Below are 26,885 nucleotides of genomic sequence, written 5' to 3'. Positions count from 1 at the left end.
GTGACATGTTTCAGAGAGCAGAGTACTAGGAACGTGGCAGTAACAGCTTTTCATAATATACTGCTCTTGACTCTCCCAGAACTGGGTACTGCGTAATATTTATTGTTCTCATAATAACTGGATCACACTTATATTAGCTTGTAAGGTGGTGGTTTCATACTCAAAAACATCTTCCCATAGAAAGAGTGTTAATGTATGCTGTTAATTTCCCAGGCTAATTCCACAAGAACTTAATAACCCACACTTAATACACCTAAACTTTAGTATATGAACAAACCATAAGCTCTTATAAAAACTCATATTTTCTAACATGGCTTCTGAGGAGAATATTTCCTATTTTTTTAACATAAGAATTGATCTCCCAGTTCTGGCAGTGGGCATTTAAAAGTTTTTTCAGTAACAGGTTTAAAGAAGATGAGGGAGGAAATGGCCCATATTTTAACCCAGGCTAATTCTCTGGCTTAATGTGCTCTTAATCCCCTGCCCTCCGTTCGATCGATCGCAGTAGCAGTTATCCCCTCCCTTCTAAATGCAAACCTCAAACACCTAGCACCGGCCTGACACTCAGCAGGGGCAACCAGCTTGGGTTTAGCTACTGATAAACTTTAAAAAATTACTGATGTAATTTTGGCCCCATGGGGCTATAGCCTAGACCTGTTATCTCTCAAGGATAATTCTTTTAAGTGGAATTGCCTACTCAGTGCATATGCTTATTTAAACTGTTGCTACTGGCACACTGTCTTCCTAAAGGGTGTCTTTCCAGCAGTGAATGAGAGTGTCTTTTTTCCCACACCTATGAAAAAGGTTTGTTATTTATATAATTGAGGCTGTCTGTGACAGCAGCAAAGACCTCCCAGCTGGCTGGGAAATGTCTGGAGAGAGCCAGAAAAGGAGGTTGGCCTGGGGTATTGTTATGGTTGGGAGGTAGGGCCAGGATGAGGGTACCCAGCACACACAGTAAGAACCTCCCACCAAAGGAGAGAGCACCCAGGGTTTTTTGTTTTTGTTTTTTTTTAAGTCAGCTGCCCAGATGTGGAGCAAAGGGGAAAAAAGGCATGAGGCTTAAAAGCTCAAACAGCAAAAAAGGGAGTCAGATTCCTTTATCACAAAAAATGTCTGGCTTTAGGCCAAGCAGCTTATTGATCGCTCTTTATGAGTCTTTATGGTACCTTTGCTCTCTCTCCCATCTCTCGTGTGACAGCCGATTCCCAGTGACTTTCTCGTGGCATCCTACTCCCAGCCGTAGACAGGCACACACGCTTGTACTTGTGTCTCTTCTCACAGGTGGTGGAGACATGAACCAGGACCTAGAGGAGTTAGGGGTCAGCACTGTATCTTGCCTCTGATTCCTCAGCCCCTAGGGAAGGTTAAAGCTGGAGGTCACAACTAAAGGAGAGAGAGACTGAGGCCCGAAGAAAACTCGTTCCCCTCCCCCGCCCTCCAGACTCCTCACCCCAGCTAGATATGGGACAAGGATCCAGGCAGGTGTTGGACTCTTGACTGCTCCAAGATTTTGGCACTCCTAAATCTCCCTACCACTTGTACACTTGGAAAAATTAATTTAAAAAAGAAAACTCCGATCCCACCACCAGCCCCGCCGTCCCCCCACCGTGCCCCGCCCCCAGTCAGACCGCCCACAAACCACCACAGCCCGCCCACAAACCACCACAGCCCGCCCCAGGACTCTCCGCGCTGCTGGTGACCGGGGGCTGTGGCCGTGGCTGCTTTTCCTCCGGGCGCCCGGATCTGGGGCCGCCGCCGCTGCCGGAACAGAGACGCAGAGAATCCACTCTACAGCAATGCCCTATACCAGCCCCAGAGGGCCCCAAGGAAGAGTGAGGCATGGCCTGTGGAGGGGAAGGTGCTGGGCATCCCCAGCAAGAATCAGAAGGGCCAAAGCTTCTATTCGATCTCTTTCCCCCGGCCCCCCACCCCCAAGCGGCATCTGGCTCCCCAATCTTGCCCCAGCCCCAGGCCCAGTCACCCCATCCCTGCAGTTGGAGTCCCTCCTGGACCAGGCTCCTCTGGGCAGCCAAGGCCAAGAGGGTCCCTTGAAGTGGGGAGAGGAATCAGAACCCCCAGAGACCCAGAGAGGACCCCCCCCCCCCCCCCCAGCGGCTACGTAAAGATGTGACTTATTCCAAGAGCATCACGGAGTCCAGCAGTTCATCCTGAGACCCACCCCCTCTCATTTCTATGCGGCTGGACCTCTCCCTTGCCCCCAGAACACCCAGTAAAGGCTCATAAAGAAAGCAAAAAAGAAGAATGAAAACTCCATTTCCCTCTGGGTAGGTCTTATTCACCACGCGATTATCTCCTTTGGCCTCACAATTGCTTGTGATTTGAGTAGGCAGGCAGTACAGCTGAGAAAACGGTCAAGAAGGTGTGGCATACCTAAGGTTTCAGGGCCGGTCTAGGATTAGGACCTGCATTTTCTTACTACTCCAGGGCCCTTTCCCGAGTTAACCTCAGGCCAGTGGGATAAGATTCTGCCAAATGTGATCCAGCTTGTTTTCGAAAGGATGTTAATTCTCAGTAAGAACACTATGAATTTTTCGTTGGCAATGCGACACACACACAAAAAATAGTGCCTCTTAAGGGACTCCTCAAAAGTTTGTGCTTCTGTGCTCTTAACTTTCACTCCCCCCCCCCGCCCCGCCTGCCTTCCGTACCATTTTCCTCTGCTCTCCTTTTCCTAAGTATGTGATTGCACGTGGTGATGGGATTGTCCTAGGCTTCAGCCCTACTGAAAACCGCTACAGAAGACAATTCCTTGATGGATATAGTCTAGAGAACATAGGGGCCGAATGCACAAAGTATCAATAGGAGCTCAAAAATGAATGGACGACGAGTAGATGGATACAGTATACTTTAGTTCGAGCTTTCCGAGCGATCGTACTATTCTATCCGCTCCATGAGGAAAGGACAACGCTTGTATCCTCAGCGCTAGCACAGTGATTGGCATAGAGTAGGCACTCGATTATATTTGATGAATATGATTTTGAGGAATATTTATTTGATGAATGAAGAATCAGTCATCAGGGTCAGTAAGTGACGAATCACTATTGGTGCAGCTCTTAAATCTTCCAGCCTCGGGCCTTCGTGGGGATTACCCGAATTGCAGGAGAAGGGAATGAAGTCCCAAGCGGGGATATAGCTTTCGGAACACCGGTGGGCAGAGCCTGAGGGGATGCGCGCGCAACCACGCCAGCTGCGGATTAGGTGACTTTCCCTGGCAACGGCTTGTTGTTAGCAACGGCTTGTTGTTAGCAGCAAGGCGGTAGTCCGGCGGTGGTCCAGGCAGAGCTGCCTGGGGGCGGGAGGCACCTGCCATGAATCCGCCGGGATCCCTGAGGGTCCTGGAGGAGAAGGAGAAGGAGCATTTAGCCACTCCGATTGTCGGGCCCTCGATACATTCTGATAACCCTCAGGAGCGGATCCAGGCCCGGCGCCTCCGCATCGCGGCGCGCCTGGAAGCTCGGAGGCGGTGAGCTGGGTTTGGGCGGGTCCCGCCAAGGAGCGCCCAGGGTGCGTTGACGCGGTGCAGGGATGAGGGGGTGGCTTCTCCGGGCCGGAGCCCCTGCGGTGAGGGGGCGGCGTGCCCTACGTGTGAGCCGGCCTTGTTTCTTGATAAGATAGAAAACATTTCTACCAGAAGGTTCAAACAAAGCATGGGATATTAAAACATTGAACACGCTAGTAAAGTCAAAGACGGAAATCATAATCCCTCCAGCATGTTCATTGAGAGCCTGCTGCGCCAGGCACTGTGGGCCATACGCTGAAGAGGCGGGCTCCATGACCTGCCCGCCGAGGTCTTTCTTTCCTCCTTGCCTCCCAGCCCGCCTTCCTTCCACAAGTAGTTATGGAGTGGACTTCGGCTATCACTTCTGCTGGTCTCAGTGGCTTATCTGGCTTTTCCTGCAGGCTCTGAGGCTGATAACCACGCCGTTCTCAGGCTGGGGTTGCCCCACCTGTCCATGCACAGACGGAGTGGCCTTGTCTTAAGGGGGTACAAAGGTGAACCTGCGTGACCCCCTGAACACCCTCTCAGTGTGACAGCACTTATACCTTGTCCTGCTGGTCACAGTCAGCTGCCCTGCCAAGATGGTGCTTCTCTTCTTGTCTGCTGGCCTTTGGACACAAGGGCCCTAAAGTGATGTGGCTGGGTTCCAATAAAACTTTACTAAAGAACACTGAAATCTGAATTTCATATAATGTTCATGTGTCACAAAATGTCCCTCATATTTAGATCTTTTTTTCTAAATTAATAAATTTCATACTTTAGAGCAGTTTTAGGTTCACAGAAAAATTGAGTGGAAAGTACAGAGATTTCCCATATACCCCCTAGCCCTACACATGTATAACCTCCTCCACTATCAACCTTCCCCACCAGAGTGGTACATTTGCTACAATTGATGGATCTCGATAGATATATAATGACATGTTTCCACCATTACAGTATTGTACAGAATAGTTTCAGTGCCTTAAAAATCCTCTGCACTCTGCCTATTCATCTTGATCTTAAAAAAAAAAAAAATTGAAAATGTAAAAATCATTCTTCACTTGTGAGCCATACAAAAGCAGATGGGTCAGATTTGACCCATAGGCCAGTGTTTGCCAACCCTGATGTATAGGTCAATGTGATGTTCTGTGGGATATTCAGATGGTCCTGACCTATTCAGACTATAGTTTGACAGATCAGGAGAGTTAACACGGCTCTGTGAGTGAGAGGCCTATGTGAGTATACATTATCTGATCCACGTAAATGTGAACTTCCTGATCCTTTTTCCTGATTGAGGTAGAAAATAATGCATTTGGCCCAATCAGTGGCTACATTCCATGTCCCTAAGGCCACAGTAACCTGCTCTAGCAAAGACACCCGACCTACATGTCAGCTGCGAGTAGGACTGCTGCTTGGTTGAGCTTGCAGTAATTGACAGTTATTATCTTGGATCCATCCAGTTTTTGCAGGGACCAGACCAGTGAATTAAATGGAGATTTGATAGGCACCACCACTCCCAAATCCTTGAGATCCCTAAGGGTGACACTAATCCCCACCATCTCCCCCGGTTGACAATAGTGCTTTTTTATGCACTTGGGTGAAGTTTCGGAGTGTCCATTTGACCTTCCACATGGTGATAGCTCTTACCCACAGGCCAAGGACCTAGTGTGAGAATTTCTCAAATTTCTAAGTATGTTAAGATCACTCTGGTTGCTCTTTGGGGAATGGTTTGGAGGAGCCAGAAGTGAAAGTAAGGAGTCCAGTTAGGGAGCAGTTGTATTTGTCCAGGTGAGAGATGCAGTTGGTCTGAACTAATTAGTGGCAGTGGTTTGGAGATAAAGCAGATGCACTCCAGACATATTTTGGAATTGAAATTGACTGGATTTACTGATTGATTGGACATGCTGATGAAACGCAGGGGGAAAGCTAGAATGGCTTGAACAGCTGGGTAGATAGATGGCAGTACCTTTTATTGAGACGGTAAAGACAGTAATGGGGGCAGTAAGGCAGGAGTTGAAAATCAAAGGTTTGGTTTTGTCCATATTAAGGGAAGTCGAATTTTGTAAGACATTAAAATTGAGATGTCCACTAGGCAGTTGGAAGAGATCTGGATTACAGGGACCAGTGCAAAGAGTCAGCAGCATTATGATTGTATTTTAAACCATAGGAATGAATTAAATTACACTGGGAAAGAGGATTAAAAAGGGATGAGAAAAGTGTTCATGGCTAAGTCTTAAGAAAGCCCAGCATTCAGAAGTTGATGGAAGAGGAAACGCTGACAAGGAGAATAAGATAGAATGGCCAGTTGAGGCTGGTAGAAAAACAAATAAGTGAGGTGCAGTAGCGTACCTAAAGAATTTGACGCCTGGAGCCGGTAATTTCTAAAACACAGATAATAACAATAGCCTGAAAAGAAAAGCAGACAATGAACATTTTCTTTTGTTGAACTTTGTTATATTACCATGCCGGTAATTTTTTAAAAATAAAAATAAAATTTACAATACAAAATGAGAAAGAAGTAATGGATGAATACTTTTATATATGTTTCTAAAAATTATTTATTTCTGGCTGCGTTGGGTCTTCATTGCGGTGCGCAGGCTTCTCATTGTGGTGACTTCTCTTGCTGCAGAGCTCGGGCTCTAGGCGCGGGGCCTTCAGTAGTTGTGGCTCACGGGCTCTAGAGCGCAGGCTCAGTAGTTGTGGCGCACGGGCTTAGTTGCTCCGTGGCACGTGGGATCTTCCCGGACTAGGGCTCGAACCCGTGTCCCCTGCATTGGCAGGTGGATTCTTAACCACTGCGCCACCAGGGAAGTCCCAATGAATACTTTTAAATTACATGTAGGGAATTCCCTGGTGGTCTAGTGGTTAGGACTCTGCGCTTTTACTGCCGAGGGCCTGGGTTCGATCCCTGGTTGGGGAACTAAGCTCCCACAGCGTGGCCAAAAGAAAAATTACATGTGTTTTGGGGAAAAAAAGGAAGAAAAAAGCATATGAAGAAATGTTCCCAAAGGAGTGAATTCGTAAGACTTAGAGAATGAGTTGTGTATAGAATGACAGAATAGAAGTAACTCAGGTTCAGTTTCTTCATGTTTCTAATAACTGGGCTAGTGTTGTTTATGTCAAATCCCTAATCTGCTGGGATATATAGTACCTGGGAGGTTGTGGACATGCCCTGTGCTGAAGTGAGCTGGGACAGTTCTGAGCTATTTCAAATGTGCTCTCAAAACACATGCGCATAGCTGAGTCTGTGTGTCAGAGACCAACTGTATAATTGCAAGTTCTACAAATTAACTTCCTTCTTCAAGGATAAGAAATAGAAAGGTGCTGTATTGACGCTTACATATATATTATTAAAGAACAATAGTAGGGACTTCCCTGGTGGCACAGTGGTTAAAGAATCCGCCTGCCAAGGCAGGGGACACGGGTTCAATCCCTGGTCCGCGAAGATCCCACATGTGGCAGAGCAACTAAGCCCGTGCGCCACAACTACTGGGCCTGTACTCTAGAGCCCACGTGCTGCAACTACTGAGCCCACATGCCACAACTACTGAAGCCCGCTCTCCTAAAGCCCGTGCCCTGCAACAAGAGAAGCCACTGCTCGCCGCAACTAGAGAAAGCCTGAGTGCAGCAACTAAGACCCAACACAGCCAAAAATAAATTAAAAAAAATTTTAAACCCACATAAATTAAAAAAAAAAATTTTTAAATCAACAGTACTGCAGCAATTTTTTGGAACTTAGATTAACAAAAGATTTTTCAGAAAGAAGTGTTTTATGAATTGTTTTGTTGCTGGCACAGGGTGATAATAAAAAACAGACTGACTTTAGTCAGTTGTGTTGCTTTAAAATTAGCCTGGGGCTCCTTGATTGCCTATGGTGCCCACTGCCCTAACTGCCTGGATCTTGGTGGGTCACTGAGGTGTAGTTTTAGAGGGGAAGCTGTTAACAGAATTAAATGTCATATGAAGATAAAGAATAAGATTAATGGCTAAAGCACCCAAAACTCTCAATCTCTAGTTTTTCAGTTGACATTTCAAATTCCTGAGAGATGTCACTTCTGAGTCAAGATGGTGGATAGAACACATGCACCTAGGATCTCTATCAAAAATGAGATTTAAAGGGATTAAGTAAAAACGATATAAACCTACAAAGTCAAGCAAAACAGGGGGACTCAACAGCAACAACATTTTGGAAGCTGGGACGTATATAGACAGATGGTAAATGGCTTAGCAGATTGAAGAGTATGGAAATATAAACTAGTAGTGAGGAAAGCTGAGAGCCCCCTTCATTTCCTCTGCAATAAATCTCCAAAAGGCAGCGTCAGGTTTATCTGGATAGGGGTGAAGAAGGAACTAAAATAAGGAGAATTGACTGGAAAATTAGTAGATGTCAAGAACCTTTCTCCCACTTTGCACACTTGACCACAGGTTTGGAGAAAGTAAAATGGAGGATGCATGGTTTGGGGGATGCTGGGCAGAGAGGAGGCAAGGACATGGTACTAAAAGCAAGGGGATTCCACGGACACGTGCACACTGGAGCTGAGCGCCTCCCCCTCCCCGTTCCTGGAATGCTGGCAGGACCTGCCCCTTGCAGGCAGGAGACTGGAGAAATCTCTCTGCAGAATCTGACCAGCCCAGAAGGAGGGACTTGAAGACACTGAAATCAGGTTTGCCTGGGAAATGGTTCGGGTAGATTGTCCTGCACTGAAGTTCACAACAGTTATACCACACCCTTGCACTCAGCACTTTCATGAGCTTTTTCGCCTTAGCATGGAAAGGTAGCCAAGGATTTCGAGACGTCTGAAGAAAGTCTTCAACGTGAAAGGTAGACACCAAAATGAATAAACAGAAAAAAGCAACTTAGAGGAAATTGAGACCATGTAGGAAGAAAACAACAAAACACAATGAAAACACTGTCTTTAAGTACACTTGAAACTTAGATAATGTTATATACCAATTTTACTTCAGTTAAAAAAGAAAGACAGGGACTTCTGTGGCAGTCCAGTGGTTAAGACTCCATGCTTCCAATGCAGGGTTCGATCCCTGGTTGGGGAACTAAGATCTCGCATGCCGTGCAGCACGGCCAAAAAATAAAAAAGAAAAGAGAGAGCAAAGGAAAAAATGACTGTCATTAATCCTCAGAAGAAGATATACAGATCGCCAACAAACACATGAAAGAATGCTCAACATCGCTAATCATTAGAGAAATGCAAATCACAACTACAATGAGGTATCACCTCACACCAGTCAGAATGGCCGTCATCAAAAAAATCTACAAACAATAAATGCTGGAGAAATAAATGGTGTGGAGAACGGGGAACCTTCTTGCACCGTTGGTGGCAATGTAAATTGATACAACCACTATGGAGAACAGTATGGAGGTTCCTTAAAAAACTAAAAATAGAACTACCATACGACCCAGCAATCCCACTACTGGGCATACACCCTGAGAAAACCATAATTCAAAAAGAGTCACGTACCACAATGTTCATTGCAGCTCTATTTACAGTAGCCAGGACATGGAAGCAACCTAAGCGTCCATCCACAGATGAATGGATAAAGAAGATGTGGCACATAGATACAATGGAATATTACTCAGCCATAAAAAGAAATGAAATTGAGTTATTTGTAGTGAAGTGGATGGACCTAGAGTCTGTCATACAGAGTGAAGTAAGTCAGAAAGAGAAAAACAAGTACTGTATGCTAACACATATATATGGAATCTAAAAAAAAAACAAAGGTCATGAAGAACCTAGGGGCAGGACGAGAATAAAGACGCAGACCTACTAGAGAATGGACTTGAGGACACGGGGAGGGGAAAGGGCAAGCTGGAACACAGTAAGAGAGTGACATTGACATATATACACTGCCAAATGCAAAATAGATAGCTAGTGGGAAGCAGCTGCATAGCACGGGGAGATCAGCTTGGTGCTTTGTGACCACTTAGAGGGGTGGGACAGGGAGGGTGGGAGGGAGACGCAAGAGGAAGGGGATATGTATATGTATAGCTGATTCACTTTGTTATACAGCAGAAACTAACACAACAATGTAAAGCAATTATACTCCAATAAAGATGTTAAAAATAAAAAAAGAATCTTCCTGTTAATGCATAGACACGGGTTCGATCCCTGGTCCAGGAAGATCCCACATGCCGTGGAGCAACTAAGCCTGTGCGCCACAACTACTGAGCCTGTGCTCTAGAGCCCATGCACCACGACTACTGAAGCCCGCGCACCTAGAGCCTGTACTCCGCAACAAGATAAGCCACCGCAATGAGAAGCCTGCACACCACAATGAAGACCCAACGCAGCCAAAAATAAATAAAATTTCTTAAAAAAAGGATCCTCAGAGAAAAAAGAAAAGATAATTGCAAGCATGAAACAAGAATAGGATGCTACTAAAATAATCTAGAGATCAAAACAGAGCTCTTGGAAATTAAAAATAAGGTCGAAATGGGAAACAGTAGAAGGGTTGGGAAGTAAAGGTAATGGAATTGCCTGGGAGATAGAACGAAAAGGAAAAAAGATAGAAACTAGTAGAGAAAAAGATTTTTTAAAAATTAGAGGACTAGGGCTTCCCTGGTGGCGCAATGGTTGAGAGTCCACCTGCCGATGCAGGGGACACAGGTTTGTGCCCCGGTCCGGGAAGATCCCACATGCAGCGGAGCGGCTGGGCCCGTGAGCCATGGCCGCTGAGCCTGCGCGTCCGGAGCCTGTGCTCCGCAACGGGAGAGGCCACAACAGTGAGAGGCCTGCGTACCGCAAAAAAAAAAAAAAAAAAAAAAAAAAATTAGAGAACTAGTCCAGGAGATCTAGTATCTGCTTTCTAGATCCAGAAAGAGAGAGTAAACAGAAGGGTGGAAATGATCAATAAAAGAATTCAAGAACATTTCTCAGAACTGAAGATCCTGAGTTCCCTGGTTGAAAGGGGCCACCTGACAGCAGAATGAATGAAAGTAGATCCACCCCAGGCACACCACTGAGCATGTTCAGAACACCGAGACCCAAAAGAAGGGTCCTGCGATCTTCCAGAGTGAACAGCGATGACAACAGTGATGACAACTCTCACATACAAAGAAAGGATTAAGAAACAGGGTGACGTCTGGTTTCGTAAATAGCAACAGTGGACACCAGAAGACAATGAGCAATGCCCTCAAAGTTCTAAAGAAAACGGTTTTCGACCTGGAGCTCTAAACCCAGCCGAACAATCAATTACGTTTCAATTTTTTAAGTCCCGAGAAAGGACTTTGACTTGCCTGGAGGTATGGTTATTCAAGATGGCAGCTCCCATTGAGACCATATGGGTGGCAGTGGTGGGGAAGCAGTTTCGCAAAAGAGGGATCCAGCTCAAACCTGAGGAGAGAGAAGTCTGGGATGGCAACGTTAGGGAATATGATAGGTCAGCACCGACCAAGAGAAACACAATACGTAAATTAGCATCCACATTAAAAAAATAGAACAGGTGAAATTAAATTTTGTAATTTATCTTGTTGAACTCACTATATAAAAATATTATTTTAACATGTAATCAGTATAAACCATATTGAGATATTTTGCGTTTTTTTATTGAAAGTCCTCAAAATCCATCTAGTCCATATTTTACACTCATAGCACATTTCAGTTTAGATCATTTCAGGCGCTCAATAGCCACATGTGGTTAGTGGCTATCATACTGGACAGTGTGGTGCTAGGCAGTCAGAAATGCTAAGTACCAGGCAGCAATGGGATTAAAGCTGAAACTGGAGGATAAGAATGAGTAGCATAGTTATTTTTCTTTCTGAAGCACAGGTCTTTGCTCCAGGAAGTAGTTGGAAGGATTATTTTGACAGAGGTGGTGATTAATTGGTGGTCAAAGTAGAAAGTCAGGTGAATGAGTGTGTTTGGGATGGTAATGAGAACACCACTAGCCTGGCAATATCTGAAGCCCTGAGTAGAATGAAACAAATCGTTTTCTCGGTAAGGGCAATGAGTAGGTTCAATAAGGGTATGGAAGTGGATGAAATGACAAGAAAAAAGAGTTTCAGTTGGCTTGGGAGTGGGGTGAGGGGTGCTAACTCAATTCCAGCTCTCAAAAATGGTGTAGCACGATGTAGGGCTGTGCTGACCTTTGAACAAAGGGAAGGGAGGTGGAAGTCAGGGAGAGAAAAAGTCAAGAAAGAGTGAAGTGTCAAGAAAGGCATCTGCTTCTTTCACCATGGTTGAAGTCATAAGATGATGGTTTCATTTTTCTTAAGGCAGAACTGGGAATCCTCATGGCCGCTGTGTGCCAGAGGAGACAGTGGACCTCCACCATGTAAGTGGGGTGGGAATTGGTGGGGTCATTCCTCCATGCCTCCCCCAAAAAAGCCCAGAGTCTGGAACCTTATCTTTCCCCCGTCATCTTTGGTCTTATTTTCTGATTAACACACACACACACATGCACTATTTATAAAATTCATGCAATAGAAAAATGTAGAAACTATAAGTCCTCAGTAAAGTTCTCTTTCCTTAAATAATTCCTGTCATCTGTTTGTCATAAATCCTTCCAAGATTTTTCCTGTGCATATGTGTATAAGCCTATTTTAAGAAGAAAATCTATATTATACTTTACATATTGTTCTACAGCTGGCTCTTTTTACTTACATATGGTGGACATCTTTCTGTGCTGCTAGATAACACATCTTTTTTTTTTTAATAGGCTACAATATATTTTCTTGTATTGTTGCCTCGCAAGTTATTTAAACAGGCAACTATTAACATGATGTAGAATGTTTCCACATTCCTGCTAGTAGAGAGAGTGCTGCAGTAATCATTCTTGTGCATATTTCTTTTTGAACTTGTGAAAGCTTTCTGTGGAAAGTTCGTAAAGGTTCAGTCAGACAGGAGGCCGGTGTAAGATTTGGAAAAGTCTTGCCAAATTGCCTTTTGGATGGGTTGTGACCCTTCACGTTCCCACCCATGGAGTATGAATCAATGGTCACTCACACCCTCTGCCCCACCAGATACCATCAACTTCTAAATCTTTTCTCTTGATAGGAGAATGAGGATACCTCACAGGGTTTTCAATTTCATTTTTCTGGTTATATGTGAAGTTGAACATATCTTCAAATGTCTACTTGCCATTTGTACTTCTTCTGTAAACTGCTTGTTCACATCCTTTGCCAATTTTCCTATTTGGTCTTTTAAGAAAATTAATTTAACTTTTTAAAATTTAAGTATAGTTGATTTACAATGTTGTGTTAATGGTATTTTGTCTTTTCTGTATGGTTTTGAAGGATCCCATTCTATTTTAGAGCAGAAGTTTGTCAAATATCTTTTGCCAGTTTATCCCTTGACTTTCAAGGATAAAATGTTTAATTTTTTTTTTTGGCCACAACACGTGGCTTGTGGGATCTTAGTTCCCCCACCAGGGATTGAACCCCAGTCCAAGGCAGTGAAAGGGCTGAGTCCTAACCATTGGACCACCAGGGAACTCTCAAAATGTTTAAGTTTTAGGAAGTAAAACCTTTCACTCTTTTTTTTTTTCTAACTTTGATCTTACTCTAATTCTCCTGTATTCTAGTGTTTTTACGATTGTGTTTTTTTAGTATTCAAATTTTTATCCATATAGAATATATTTTTGTATATACTGTGATGTACTATGAAATTTTAAAATATAGATTCTAAATACTAAAAGTAACTTGAGTTTCTCTACTTTTTTCCATCACAGGGAAGCGCTTGGAGAACATTTAGACGGGAAGGAGAGTGAAGAAGATCAAAGCAAGAGCTACAAACAGAAAGAAGAAAGCAGACTGGTAAGAACTGGGGAGTTACTGGGTCGCGACTGTCCTGTAGGACTGGGGCTTTGCTCTTCCTGTGCTGTGCCTTTGGTGGGCTGCAATGCCAAGCCCCGCTCCTCGCTTCTTTTTCCCACCTGTCCTCTCCCCGCCCCCTTTCCCCTCTCCTTTCCTCAGGCTACTTTCGCAGACTTCAAGACCATCTCACTTCCCAACTCTTCCACTAGTTCCTCCGCGGCGCAGGTTGAACCCTTTGACTTCCCGTCTGCACCATTCGTTTCATTTTAGATACTTTTCTGCCTTGTATGACTTTTCGAAGATGTGTGTGCGTGCGGTGTCCCCAGTGGAACCGTACGTTCTAGGAGAGCTAGGGCCTCTTGGTGTAGCTGTGGAGTAGGGCAGAGCTTGTACCCAATAAACTCTAAAAGGAAGTCTTCGATCGCTCTCCCGTGGCGATGACAAGGGCTCCTGAGACATGAGTAAAGGACTTGGAGCGAGAGGCGCAGGAGGGATAAACAGTAGTTCAAAGCAGCGCGCCGGAACTGGCACACTGCCGCGTTTACTTAATTAATTGCATGCACAGTGACACCGTGGGCGTTGAGATGTGGGAAAGAGCTCACCCAGACGGCCTGGTCAGGGAAGGTTCCACGGAGAAAGTGGGGTTTGAGCTGGGTCTTAGAAAAGTTAAATGGGATTTATAAAAGTGGAGAAGAGCGATCACTGCTAGCAGAAATTGAAGTGTAGGGGGCTTCCCTGGTGGCGCAGTGGTTGAGAGTCCGCCTGCCGATGCAGGGGACGCGGGTTCGTGCCCCGGTCCGGGACGATCCCACATGCCGCGGAGCGGCTGTGCCCGTGAGCCATGGCCGCTGAGCCTGCGCGTCTGGAGTCTGTGCTCCGCAACGGGAGAGGCCACAACAGTGAGAGGCCCGCGTACCGCAAAAAAAAAAAAAAAAAAAAAAAAGAAATTGAAGTGTATTTACTGGGAGAAAAAAATATTCAAATTACTGAAATATTATTATAGAGCATAGAGGTATCTAGCAATAATTGACAACCTGTGCCGTACTGGATCAAGGATAAAATATTTTATTGTAGTGGAAAGAATATTGAACTATTATGGGTTCTTGTTCCAGATCACCTCTTTATACTTAGGGTACTTCATCTAAAGGTTGGTGATCTCTGAGTGTTTCTGTGTAGGATAAAAAGGGTATTACATATAATCTTGAAAAATACTGTTGTAGTAGATACTGCTATAATCCTGCAAATACTGATATAGAGTTCAGTATATTTTCAATTTTAGAGTGTAAAACCAGAGAGATAATGTTGTTTTCATCAGTAGCTTTCCCAGGTTCCTTTTGCTTAGGACTTAAATCACGAAGAGTGTTGCCATTGAAGAGAAATGTATAAAGAAAATGCTACCTTTCTTAATATCAAGGTATTAACAACCAGTTCTGTCCTAAGACCTGGGCAGGAGGGGCCCCTGTCCTGCACCTTATCAATCATTTTTTTTAAATGATAGTTCTTTTTGTTTCCTGTTTAATCTTGGTCTGCTCCAACTTTATAAAGATATTCTTCCATGTTATCTTCTAGAAGCCTCATCGTTCTACTGTTTACATTTTGGTCTATAATCTAGACCAAAATGGATCTGGAATCCATTTTTGTGTGTGGTGTAAAAGTAGGGCTCAAGGTTCATTGTTTTCTAAATGGATCTTTAATTAACCCAGCACCATTTAAAGAGATCATCCTTTCCCCTCTGCATTGCAATGCACCTTTGTTGCAAATCAGGTGAGCCTACTTGTTTGTTTCTAGATTCTCTATTCTGTTCCATTGGTCAATTGTCTTTATGCCAATTCCACACTATTTTAATTACTGTAGCTGCATGACAGGCCTTGATATCTGGTAGGGTAAGTCCTCCAACTTTGTGGTTCTTCAAGATGGCCTTGGCTGTTCTTGACCCTTTGCATTTCCATATAAATTTTAGAATTAGCTTCTCAATTTCCACCAAAAAAAAGCAGCTGGGATTTTAATTGAGATTAGATTGAATCTATAGATCAATTTGGGAAAAAATTAATATCTTACCAATATAGAGATTTATAATCTGTGAGGATAAATTATCCCTCCTTTTATTTAAGTATTCTTTAATTTCACTCAGCAATGTTTTATACTTTTTCTGTTTTTAATTATTATTTATTTTTGGCTGCATTGGGTCTTCACTGCTGCGAGCGGGCTTTCTCTAGTTGCAGCGAGCGGGGTCTACTCTTCCTTGTGGTGCCTGGGCTTCTCGTTGCAGTGGCTTCTCTTGCTGTGGAGTACAGGCCCTAGGGAGCGTGGGCTTCAGTAGTTGTGGCGCATGGGCTTAGTTGCTCTGTGGTATGTGGGATCTTCCCGGACCAGGGATCAAACCCATGTTCCTGTATTGGCAGGCAGATTCTTAACCACTGCACCACCAGGGAAGTCCCTATACTTCTTCTTGAAGTTATAATTGTTCATTGTTGATTATGTAAAAGTACAATGGTTGTGTTTTTTTGTTTGTTTGTTTGGTTTTTTTTTTTGCGGTACGCGGGCCTCTCACTGTTGTGGTCTCTCCCGTTGCGGAGCACAGGCTCCAGACGCGCAGGCTCAGCGGCCATGGATCATGGGCCCAGCCGCTCAGCAGCATGTGGGATCTTCCCGGACCGGGGCACGGACCCGTGTCCCCTGCATCGGCAGGCGGACTCTCAAGCACTGCGCCACCAGGGAAGCCCACGATTGATTTTTTTTTTTCCACAATTGGTTTTTATATATTGATCTGATATCCAGCAACCTGGTCAAATTCATTTGTTAATTCTAATAGATTACCTGTAGGTTCTTTTTGGTTTTTTTTTTTACATATATAATCATCTGAAAATGACAGTTTTATCTTCTTCTGTTCAATTTTGATACCTTAAAATTTTTCTTCTTGCCTTATTGCACTAGATAGGCCCTCTAGCCCATTGAATAAAAGTGGTAATGAGGAGGGTCCTGTGTATTGTTCTGGCCCTCCTCTGGATGCACCCCCTCAAGTGGACTTGCCTCAAGTCTACTCAGAGCCCAAGTGTCCCCATTAGATCACTCTCTGAGTGTCACAGAACTCCAGATTCCCTGCCCAAATGGTTCTGAACCCACTTTCAAGGCCTGTATGGGCCTCTTCCCAGGGTCTGTCCTGCTCAGGGCAGACGTAACATTTTCTATTTTACTTTGAGACTTAAATACTTGATTCAGAAATTTCTGATGTTTGCATTGTCTGAGTAGAAAATAGCTCAAAACTACAGGAAAGCCATTGCTTCCTTATGCATGTAAGACCGTTTGGCACAAGTGATAAAGCTGCAGCTGTTTAACAAAAGCCTGGAGTACCCTGGATAGCTGGGTGGAGGTTCAGTTCTGTATTCATTAAAACTGTATTTCAAAATTTCCTTAGAAGAATGAGGTGAAATACAGCCTCTGATCATTTCAGTGAATCCCTGGAGCAGAGATATTTATAAGTTCCTAGTTCAGAAATGATTCGAGAGTTGAAAAATTTGTAAATTCCAAAACAGACTTGGAAAAACTCAGGCATAACCTAAGGATACTTGAACTTTTTTTTTTTTTTTTTACTTGAACTTTTTTTGAGAGGATTTATCGTCTTGAAATCACGACATCACCAAAAGTTCAGGAGGGAAGGTACTGCATGTGAAATTTACCAAGAGGAATTTAGAAGGGGGGTACCAGTAGCAAAATTCCTGGGCCTTTGAGGGAGGGGTCAGTGCAGTCGGCTACAATTCTCTCCTGTATTAGAACACCTATAGCAAGAGGTTCCACGTAATATTAGCTTAAACAAGGTAGAAGCTTATTTCTCTGGTTCACGTAATAAACAGTTCAGAGCAGAAATAGTCCAGGGCTGATATGGGGGTTTCTTTGAGGTTGGGAACCTCACCTCCTTCCACCCTTGCTTGGGTTGCCTTCGTCTGCTCACCACGTCATACTTTAGCATCACATGCCAGCCTGGGAGACAGAGAAGAAGGGGGCAGCAGAGGGCATACCTTTCCCCTTCAAGGCACAATTCAGAAGTGGCACATACACTTCTGCTCATGTGTTATTGGTCAGATTGCAATCTAGCTGCAAGGGAGGTTGGGAGATGTATCTATTTTAGGAGGTCAAATGCCTAGCTAAAATTTGGGTGTGCTGTTATTAAAAGAAGAGGGGGAAATGGACATTGGAGGACAATTATTATTATGTGTCTCACATCCCCAGCTGAGCTTCTTAGAAAGGACCCTGGCAGTGTCAGTCACTTGGAGGCCTGCTGGGGAAGGTGCTGAGATGCACCCAGAGTGGATGCCCGCGTACTGATAGGCTGGTCCCTCCTTTAACGAGAATAAACTAAAGTACCTCCAGAATTGCAGAGGGCTATTAAATTGTAAGCTGTAACATCACATCACAAGTGTCCTGATGGAAACAGGTTGCTAAGTAGATGCTACGCTTTAAAGTCTTAAGGTAGAATTTTTTTAATATTTATTTTTTATTTTTATTTTTAAATTTATTTATTTTTGCCTGTGTCGGGTCTTAGTTGCGGCATGTGGGCTTCTCTCTAGTTGTGGCGTGTGGGTTTTCTCTCTCTAGCTGTGGCGCGGGCTCCAGAGCGCATGGGCTCTGTAGTTTGCAGCACACGGGCTCTCTAGTTGAGGCACACGGGCTTAGTTTCTCCACCGCACGTGGGATCTCAGTTCCCCGATCAGGGATCGAACCCGCATCCCCAGCATTGGAAGGCAGATTCTTTACCACTGGACCGCCAGGGCAGTCCCTTAAGGTAGCTTTTAATTCCTGCTTGGTTGGATTGAACACCTACAGACAGTTGTGCAAATGTTTCTAACTTTATACATTCTTATTTGTTTTCAGAAGTTGGCTAAACTGCTGCTCTGTGGCACTGAGTTGGTGACAAATATCCAGGTAGCTGCAGATATCAGGGAGGTCCACAGGCGAGCCGAGGAAGAGGAGATAAAGCGTCAGAGGTGAGGGTGAGCCCTGCACCCGCCCCCCCCACCCCCAACAGCCGCCCGGCTCTGCAGTGAAGTATCTCCTCTCTGGGTCCTCAAATTCTCCCTGTCTTTGTCAAACCTAGTCTAGTAGAATCCACTTCTTGCCCCTTACGAATCCTCCCTCCTTCTTTCTTTCCTTCCCTCCCTCCCTCCCTCGTTGCTTCCCTCCTCCTAAGTATTACCTTCCTAATGTGTACCAAGCCCTTTGGATACAAAGAGGAGTGGACATGGCCTCTGCTCTTGATGTTCACAGTCTAGTAGAGCCAGATGTGCAAACGCCCAACCATGATTTGTGTTAAAGGTATGTATAAGAGTCGTGGAAACACATATGAGGAGGCCTTTAATTCTCTCTGGAGCGATTAGAGAAAACTTTCCAGGCAAAGTGATATTTGAGTCGGGCCGTAAGGGATGAAGAGGAGTTGGAGTCAAGGAATGGGCATTTTAGGAGCAACTTGGGCAGAGGCGTGAGATTGCATGATGTTTGGGAATGGCATGAGAGTGAGGGATGTACGGGGGGTGGTGGAAGAAAAGAGACGAGGCTGAGAAGGTACATTAGGCTGTTCTGGGTTTAAATTAATCATAACAACCAGATCCAGAAGCACCACGTGCAAATGTAACAGTGTATTAAAGTATGGTAAAGACTCCATGCCTGGAAGGACAGAGGGTCAGAGGGACGATGGGGTCCCGTGGCTGACCCTCAGCTCCAGGCCTTGGCAGGCAGGCTGTGGGCGCACCCATCTTCCAGGGCTCAGCTTGCCCGATGGAGGCAGGCATAGGCTGCTTAGGAGTTAGCTTCTAAGTTTTGTTTGCCCACAGAAGACCGATAGCAGCAGGAACAGAGGTTCTCACGTAATCTCTTCCTTTGGCTTGTTCTTCAATTAATTTCCTACCTATAGTTCAATTACAAGAACAGCCCACGGAGCCATTTTGCTCATCTCAGTAGGTACATACACAGTACAGTTTTTTTTTGATTGATTGATTTTTATTTATGTATTTTTGGCTGCCTTGGGTGTTCGTTGCCGTGCGCAGGCTTCTCACTGAGGTGGCTTCTCTTGTCGTGAAGCGCGGGCTCTAGGCGCATGGGCTTCAGTAGTTGTGGCACGAGGGCTCAGTAGTTGTGGTGCATGGGCTTAGTTGCTCCACAGCATGTGGGATCTTCCCGGACCAGGGCTCGAACCCATGTCCCCTGCATTGGCAGGTGGATTCTTAACCACTGCACCATCAGAGAAGTCCCCACAGTACAATTTTAACACAGTACAATTTTAACAACAATATTTTCAGTTGTTTAACGTAAGTCATTCTCCCCACCAGCAACTTTGCCAGTGTCACCAAGATATAATTTATTCTTGAAACTTCCCACTGCCTGTCGTGGCTTGTACCAGGGACCGAATTGGCAGGGACAGCTGCAGAAAGTCCCTGAGGGTCCCGTTGAGGAGTTAGGCTTCTCCTGAGGAAAAATGGAAGGTCCTCTGAGGAAAAAGGAAGGTTGCTAGTGGCAGAGTTACAAGATAAATGTGGGTTCTGGAAAGATAATCTGACAGCTGTTTCTTGTTTTTTAGAAAAAAAAGTTAATTGAATTATAAGATGTACTATGTACCCTAGCTTGGAAGGTGGGAAGGAGAAGGGGATCATAAGATAATTATGTTGTGATTCTTGTCCTTAAGGGAGTTTGAACCCTCGTTTGGAGACAGTCTCATAGAAGGACAGTCTGTTAAATTTGGGAGAGGGTCGCAGGCATATGTCCTCAGAAGGGGCCTCACATCTCAGCCCTAATACCTCTTTCTATCCAGCCCCGTCCGTCCTCAGTGTTCTCCATCACATGGTTTCTTTGGAATTTCTGGAATTCTGGGAGATCATCTCTATTTTCCATTACTAATGGTGGAGTTTTCTTTTTTGTATGTTCCACTGGTCATTTATTGGTAATTTGGGAGAGGAATGGCCAGACAGTTGAGGTCATGTCAATAGTAAAAAATAATGAGTGCCATCTGTTAAGTGACTACTGTGCTGGGAATAATTTTATTTAATCCTGACAACAGCCATAGGAAGGTAGTGATAAGTGGAATATTTATAAATGGAATATTTCCTGCCATATTAATAAACAAAGGATGTCACAGTCATCAACGATTGCGGCCCTCCAGCGTGAGCCAGTGAGCCCTGAGGAGACTCAGGGTTGAAAAGAATACCTGTCATCTAGCAGCCATCAGACTGCAGCCACTCCCTGCAGTGAGCCCTGAGGAAACTCAGGATGTGTCACGATGCTGGCCCCAGATAGCTGAGATGCATATCAAGGGAATGATGAGTGAGCCCAGACTCTTGCCTCTTCCTATACATAGAAAAGCGCTAAATTCCTTAGCTTGGGATACCTGGTTTCCTTTAACAATAATCTTTTGACGTTCCCAACTACCTGCAAAACTCCTATTTATCCAGGCTCCTCCCAGCGCCTCCCAGGAGCGATTTCTCAGAGTTATCTGAAACTCTGTCTTTCGGGCTGCAGTCCTCATTTGGCCCCAGATAAAACTTAACTCGCAACTCTCACGTTGTGCATTTTTTGTCAACAGTCGATCCTTTCGTCCTCTCTATTCTACAGATGAGAAAAATGGGGCCTGCGGAAGTCAAGCAATTTCTCTAATGTTGAGAGCCAAGTAGCAAAATCAGTATTTGAACACAAGCTATGGGACTTGTGACCAAGTGGTTAACTGCTGTGTGTCACCATCTTAGAAGTATGTGACAAATTGACTCTTGATCTCTGTGTGTGTGTGTGTGTGTACAGCCTTAATGTTGATCCATTTTTGTTATGTGTCACTTTGTTTATTTGGTCTCAGTTACTTGGAGTCAAGCATTAAACTAAAAGAAGATTTCTCAGAGCCCGGTTTGGTTTTCAGGCAGAGCTGGGTACCCGGGCCTGTTTTACAGACCCTAGAGAACCAGCCTGCTTTCTTGGAAGGCAGCCTCAGGAGCTGGGCTGTTTGTATTTGCAGACTTGAAAAGCTAGAGAATGAGGTCAAGACCAGTCAGGACAAATTTGATGAGATCGCCATGAAGTGGGAGGAGAGCAAACAGAAGAGGATCCCCCAGGAGCTGTGGGAAATGCTCAACGCCCAGCAGGTGCACTGCGCTGGGCTGGTAGAAGATAAGAACAAGCTGATCAGCGAGTTACAGCAGGCAAGAGCCTGGCCCTTGGTCCTGGCTGCCAGGGATGGAGCTGGGGGATGTTAGCTTCTCCTGAATGGAGAAAGGCCGAGGCTTTACTTCGTTACCCAGAATGCGATATAGCTCAGGCAATACACTTTTTTAAATTTACTTTTTATTGAAGTATGGTTGTGTTCATTACTGCTGTACAGCAAAGTGACTCACTCATACGTATATATACACTCTCTTTCATGTTCTTTCCATCATGGCTTGTCACAGGATATTATTCATTGCTTGGCTGGAGCACCCTGGGCTTTCTGGGAGGCTGCAGGGAGATTTGCAGCAAGTAGTCATTGAGGGGTCTGATCCTGTGCTGCTCGTTGAGGCTTTGCCCTGAGCTGAGCCCGTGGCCTCCAGACACCCCAGCCTCTCCCGAGCACCTTCCCGTTGTGCAGTTATAATTCCTAGTGCGTGATGCTGATGGGAGGAGTCCCCCACCCCCCACCCACCACCCCACCACCGCCCCGGGGTGAGGCGTGGCTGGCAACTTCTGGCTTCTGTCTCAGTTGATGACCAGCCTTTGACGTGCTCTTCTCTAGGAGTTAGAAACAAAGCATGATCAGTACGTGAAGGATTGGAAGAGACAGTCGGGTGACATCTGCCTGCTCCTGGAGAGGATGGAAGAACAGGTGAAAAGTGTGATGAAAACCTTTCGCCAGGAGCTCCAATACATCGAGGTGAGGTGGTGGCATGCGAGAGAGCTGCCCTCTGCCCCTGGGAGGCCCCTGGGAGGAGGCCCCTGGGAGGTGGCTGCCTGTGGCCTAACCACCCAGGGAGGGCCCCCAGATGTCTTGGTCCTCTCATTGCTGTCTCTACTCTAGCGTTTCATTTACTTACTTATTGATACATTCACTCCTCCGACAAATATGCAAGTGTCTACTAAATGGCAAGCACTGTGCCAGGGGCTGGAGATACAACCACGGACAAAGTCCTGGATGAAGCCTGTATTCTAGCAGGAGACAGCTAGACAATAGAGATAAATTACTAAGTATATAAGTTGACAGGTGTGATAGGCACTTGGAAAGAAAATAAAAGAGGGGTAAGAGGCGTGGAGGAGGGAGATTAGTGCTCCAGAAGCAACAGGCATTTGTGAGCCATTTATTTGATGTGTTTATGACAGTCAGGGATGGAGGGAGAGGAAAGGGGTGTGCCAAACAGGATCCAGGATCCAATATTCTGGATTCGCATGAAATGTTAAGGATTGAGATCGAGACAGACCTTTCCAAAATGGAAGAGAGCCCAGAGGTGGGGGCCTGTCTCTTTGGATTATTACAGACTCATTTCTGCATTCCTGAGTCTACCCCATCCCCTGTTGTGTGAGCTCCATGCTGCCTTTGCTTCATGGGAACCCCAGCCATAGCAATGCTCGAACCCGAGTCCCGGCTGAAGACATGCCAGGGTTGGCCCTGTGACTGCCAGGCGCTGGCTTCCTGCCTCGCTTATCCAGTTGACACAGGGAAGCTGGCATGTTTCCTCTCACAGTCTGCGTGAAGCATAGATTTCGTAACACTTTCCACGCAACACATTCCACAGTCTTTTGGTTGCATGAAACTTGGCAAGTCGATTTGACTTTGTGGGTGGCAATGTGGCACTGGTGCTGTTGTCTGAGATCTCTTTGATGCTGTGGGACCTGCCTAATTAAAACAGACACAAGAGCCCTTTTCCTTCTGGGTCGCAGAAAGCATTTGAGGTGGAGCGACAGGAGCTGCTGACCAGCAATAAGAAGAAATGGGAGCAGGCCCTGCAGGCTCACAGTGCCAAAGAGGTCAAGGGGTGGCCGATGGGGGAGGGGCAGGGGTGTCAAGGGTGGTCCAGGGGGTCTGGGGTGACTCCTCTTGGGGCTGAATTTGCTAGCCTTCTTGGACCTTGGGGAGGAGTGCCGTGGCCAACGTCCCTGACTGCACCTGCCAGTTAGTTAACCAGCGGGGACTGCGGATGGCGCCCTCTCGTGGTGGTGGTCAGTACCACCCGTGTAGCCCGCTGTGGTTTCCACAGTCCTCCCACCCTCTACTTTATTTCCTGGGTATCTCCCCCAACCATGGCTATTTGCCGCCCACGATGATGTTTTAAGACACATTTTAAAGGGTGTGGGGTTTTCGCTTTATTTCAGAGACGTAAAGAACAAAGAAATAATATGACCAAGATCCACTGGGTTTTTTTTTTTTTTTTTTTTAGAAATACAAATGTCTGACTGCAGGGTCTGCCTTCCTCTTAGAGTTTCTGGAGTAGAACCCCATTAGGCAATACAAGCCATAACCTGGGAGTTCAAAGCCTTGGGGCACAGGGGTTCTGAGGGCAGACACACTCCCTCCACAGTCGGAACAGGGACGGGACCTGCCCTTCCCCTTGTCTCCCTGTGCCTTCAGCTGGAGTATCTTATGAACCGCATCAAGAAAGTGGAGGACCACGAGAAGCAGCTCAACAAACAGAGGATCTGGGACTGCGAAGAGTACAACACGATCAAGATCAAGCTGGAGCAGGACGTGCAGGTGTGACTTGCGTCTGGGCGGCTCAGCAGGCGGAGAGCACCTGTGAATGTCCCTTCCTTAGCGACCACCCATAATATTCTAGAGCTAGTCCATTCAACCAGTACCTACTTGTTATCTGCTCTCTTTTAAATGATCGTCTTTGAAGGGGCTCATGTACAGGATACACGTGGAGGAATGCTTTCTTTAATAAAGCAGTGGAAAACTGCCAAGATGCTGAAGGGGTCTGGACACCATGGCACGTGCGGGACCGTTGAGAGAATTGTGTATTTTCGCAGGGTGAAGGGAAAATGGCCCTAGGGTCAGGTAGCTAGCTGTGTCACACGGCCAGTGCTAGGACAGCCACCGCCCAATGTGTGTCTACCGTATCCCAGACACTTAATACACAGTATCTCTAACCCTCACAGTCACGTGAAGGGGAGAAATCACTAATGGCATTTTATACACGAGGAAACTGAGGCTCAGAGACAAGGCTACTTATCTGGTAAGTGGTAAGCCCTGTATTGAAACCCAGTTCTGTGTGCCTCAGTAGCCTGTATCCTTCCCAACGTGCCAAACAGCCCCCTGACTGATGGGTGAACATAGCAGTAAGGCAGGTTCTGACTCACCATCAGAAAGAACCTCCTCATACTTAGAACTGTCTAATACAGAAAAGGGTCAGCCCACAAAACAAAGAGTCCCTTATCTCATAAAGTATTCGCAGGCTGAATGACTATGTCTGTCTTCAGTGTAGAAGAAGGATTCCTGCCGTGGGAATGAGGTTAGATTTTTCTGGTTTCTAAAGTTGTTTCCAAACCTAGGATTCTGTATTTCAACATCAGTTAAAAAAAAAAAAAAATCATCCCTAATTATATTTAGATGATGTAATGTAATTGTGTCTTAATATTCAAGCATGTTCATGTTCTATTCATTTCAGGCTTTATCTAGAAAAACGTGTTAGATTAAAGCTTTTCCACACAGTCTTTGGTAGAATTTCACGTCTTAACTCCTCCTGTAGCTTTATATAACGAGGTTAAATTTAAAAACCCTGTTAGCGAATTCCCTGGCTGTCCAGTGCTTAGGACTCGGCGCTCTCACTGCCATGGCCTTGGGTTCAGTCCCTGGTCAGGAACTAGGATCCCGAAAGCCACAAGACAAGGCCTAAACAAAAGCAACCCCCGCCCCCAAACCCTATTAGATTACAAATATTTTTCCAGTTGAGAATTTTCTTAAGCCTTTCTTATATTAATGTCACGGAACTGAGCGTTAGACAAAGGACAGTAGAAGTCTGTAAGAAAGCCGCACTGCTTCTGCGGGCTGTACACATTACACTTTTAATGAAAATGGCTATTGTTAAGCTTTCTCAAGTTATCTTGATTCTACGATCATTTATATGACAAAAGTACATACTGTTGGCCTCAAACAGTGAAATCATGGAAACTCATGTTCTTTTTTGTTGTTCTTTTGTTTTGTTTTTCCTTTTGTGGTAAAGACCTTTAATATAAGATCTACCCTCTTAGCAAATTTTTAAATATACAGTACAGTATTGTTAATCATAAGCCCTCTGTTGTACATTTCCAGAATTTATTCATCTTACATAACTGACACTTTGCACCCTTTGACCAGTACCTCCTCATCTTCCCCTTCTCCAGCCCCCGGCAGTCCCTCCTAGCAAATTCTACTCTCTGCTTTTAGGAGTTTGATTATTTTAGATCCTACATGTAAGTGAGATCCTGCACTTACAAAGATCATTGTCTTTCTGTGTCTGGCTTATTTCACTTAACATAACGTCCTGCACGTCCATTTATGTTGCTACAAATGGCAGGATTTCCTTTTTCTTTTTAAGGCTGAATAATATGTCATTGTATATATACCACTTTTTAAAAATCCATTAGTCCTTCATCGGACATTTAGGTTGTTTCTCTACCGTGGCTATTGGGAATAATGCTACAGTGAATGTGGGAGTGCAGGTAGCTCTTCGAGATCAATTTTTTTGGGTATATACCCAGAAGTGGGATTACTGGATCAAATGGTAGTTCTATTTTTAATTTTTTGAGGAACCTCCATATTGTTTCCTTAGCGGCTGCACCAATTTGCATTCCCACCAGCAGCGCAGAAGGATTCTCTTTTCTCCACATCCTTGCCAACACTTGCCGTCCTTTGTTTTTTGATAAACAGCCATGCTAATAGGTGTGAGATGATATCTCATTGTGGTTTTGATTTGCATTTCCCTGATGATTAGTGATGAGCATCTTTTCATATGCCTGTTGGCCATCTGCATATCTTCTTTGGAGAAATGGCTCTTCAGGTCCTTTGCCCATTTTCTTTTTTTTTTTTTTTTTTTTTTTTGCGGTACGCGGGCCTCTCACTGTTGTGGCCTCTCCTGTTGTGGAGCACAGGCTCCGGATGCGCCCAGCCGCTCTGCAGCATGTGGGATCTTCCCGGACCGGGGCACGAACCCGTGTCCCCTGCATCTGCAGGCGGACTCTCAACCACTGCACCACCAGGGAAGTCCCCCATTTTCTAACTGAGTACTTTTTTGATATTGAGCTGTAGGAGCGGAACCTCATGTTCTTAATCCAATGTTCAAATGCTTGAACAAAGCCAAAAAATTCTGGGACATGGGGAGATTATAGAGGTTAGGGGGTAAGACTACGGAGGTGAGGGGCAGAGAGGCAGGTAGCCTGGGAGACCTGCCTTTCCTGGCTCCCTCTGTCTGGATGGACTAACAGTGGAGTGTGGGTATGCAGGCAGCAGGCAGATGGAGATTCTCAGAGTGGGAAAGTGTGTGCAGTTCCTCTGTGTAACAGTTCCCTCCTGTGTTAGAGTTGAGTATACTGTATCACACTCCACCCTTTAGCTGGGAAAAGGTAATCAAATCAGGGATTACCCATATTGCAATATATGGAATATTTTAGTAGACTGAACTTTATCATAGTGCCTCTGAGCTG

The 26,885-nt window shown here is 45.2% G+C and overlaps 1 protein-coding gene and 1 non-coding gene across 2 annotated transcripts in view; both read left to right on the top strand.

Annotated features, from left to right (window-relative positions):
- Positions 1 to 3,332: 3,332 nt before the first annotated feature.
- The window catches only part of DRC1 (dynein regulatory complex subunit 1), a 48,163-nt gene continuing 24,610 nt past the window's right edge, over positions 3,333 to 26,885 (top strand). Inside the window, exons 1-7 of the mRNA XM_065890848.1 lie at positions 3,333 to 3,487; positions 13,187 to 13,271; positions 18,141 to 18,253; positions 21,259 to 21,442; positions 22,009 to 22,146; positions 23,148 to 23,234; positions 23,836 to 23,958. Coding sequence (XP_065746920.1) covers positions 3,333 to 3,487; positions 13,187 to 13,271; positions 18,141 to 18,253; positions 21,259 to 21,442; positions 22,009 to 22,146; positions 23,148 to 23,234; positions 23,836 to 23,958 — 885 coding nt within the window. The remainder of the gene's footprint in view (positions 3,488 to 13,186; positions 13,272 to 18,140; positions 18,254 to 21,258; positions 21,443 to 22,008; positions 22,147 to 23,147; positions 23,235 to 23,835; positions 23,959 to 26,885) is intronic.
- On the top strand, positions 6,350 to 6,422 carry TRNAK-UUU (transfer RNA lysine (anticodon UUU)). The gene has a single exon. It is a non-coding gene; the product is annotated as a tRNA-Lys (tRNA).

Source organism: Phocoena phocoena, chromosome 14 (genome assembly GCF_963924675.1).
Source record: "Phocoena phocoena chromosome 14, mPhoPho1.1, whole genome shotgun sequence".
Classification (NCBI taxonomy): domain Eukaryota; kingdom Metazoa; phylum Chordata; class Mammalia; order Artiodactyla; family Phocoenidae; genus Phocoena; species Phocoena phocoena.
This window is presented reverse-complemented; position numbering and strand designations above follow the sequence as displayed.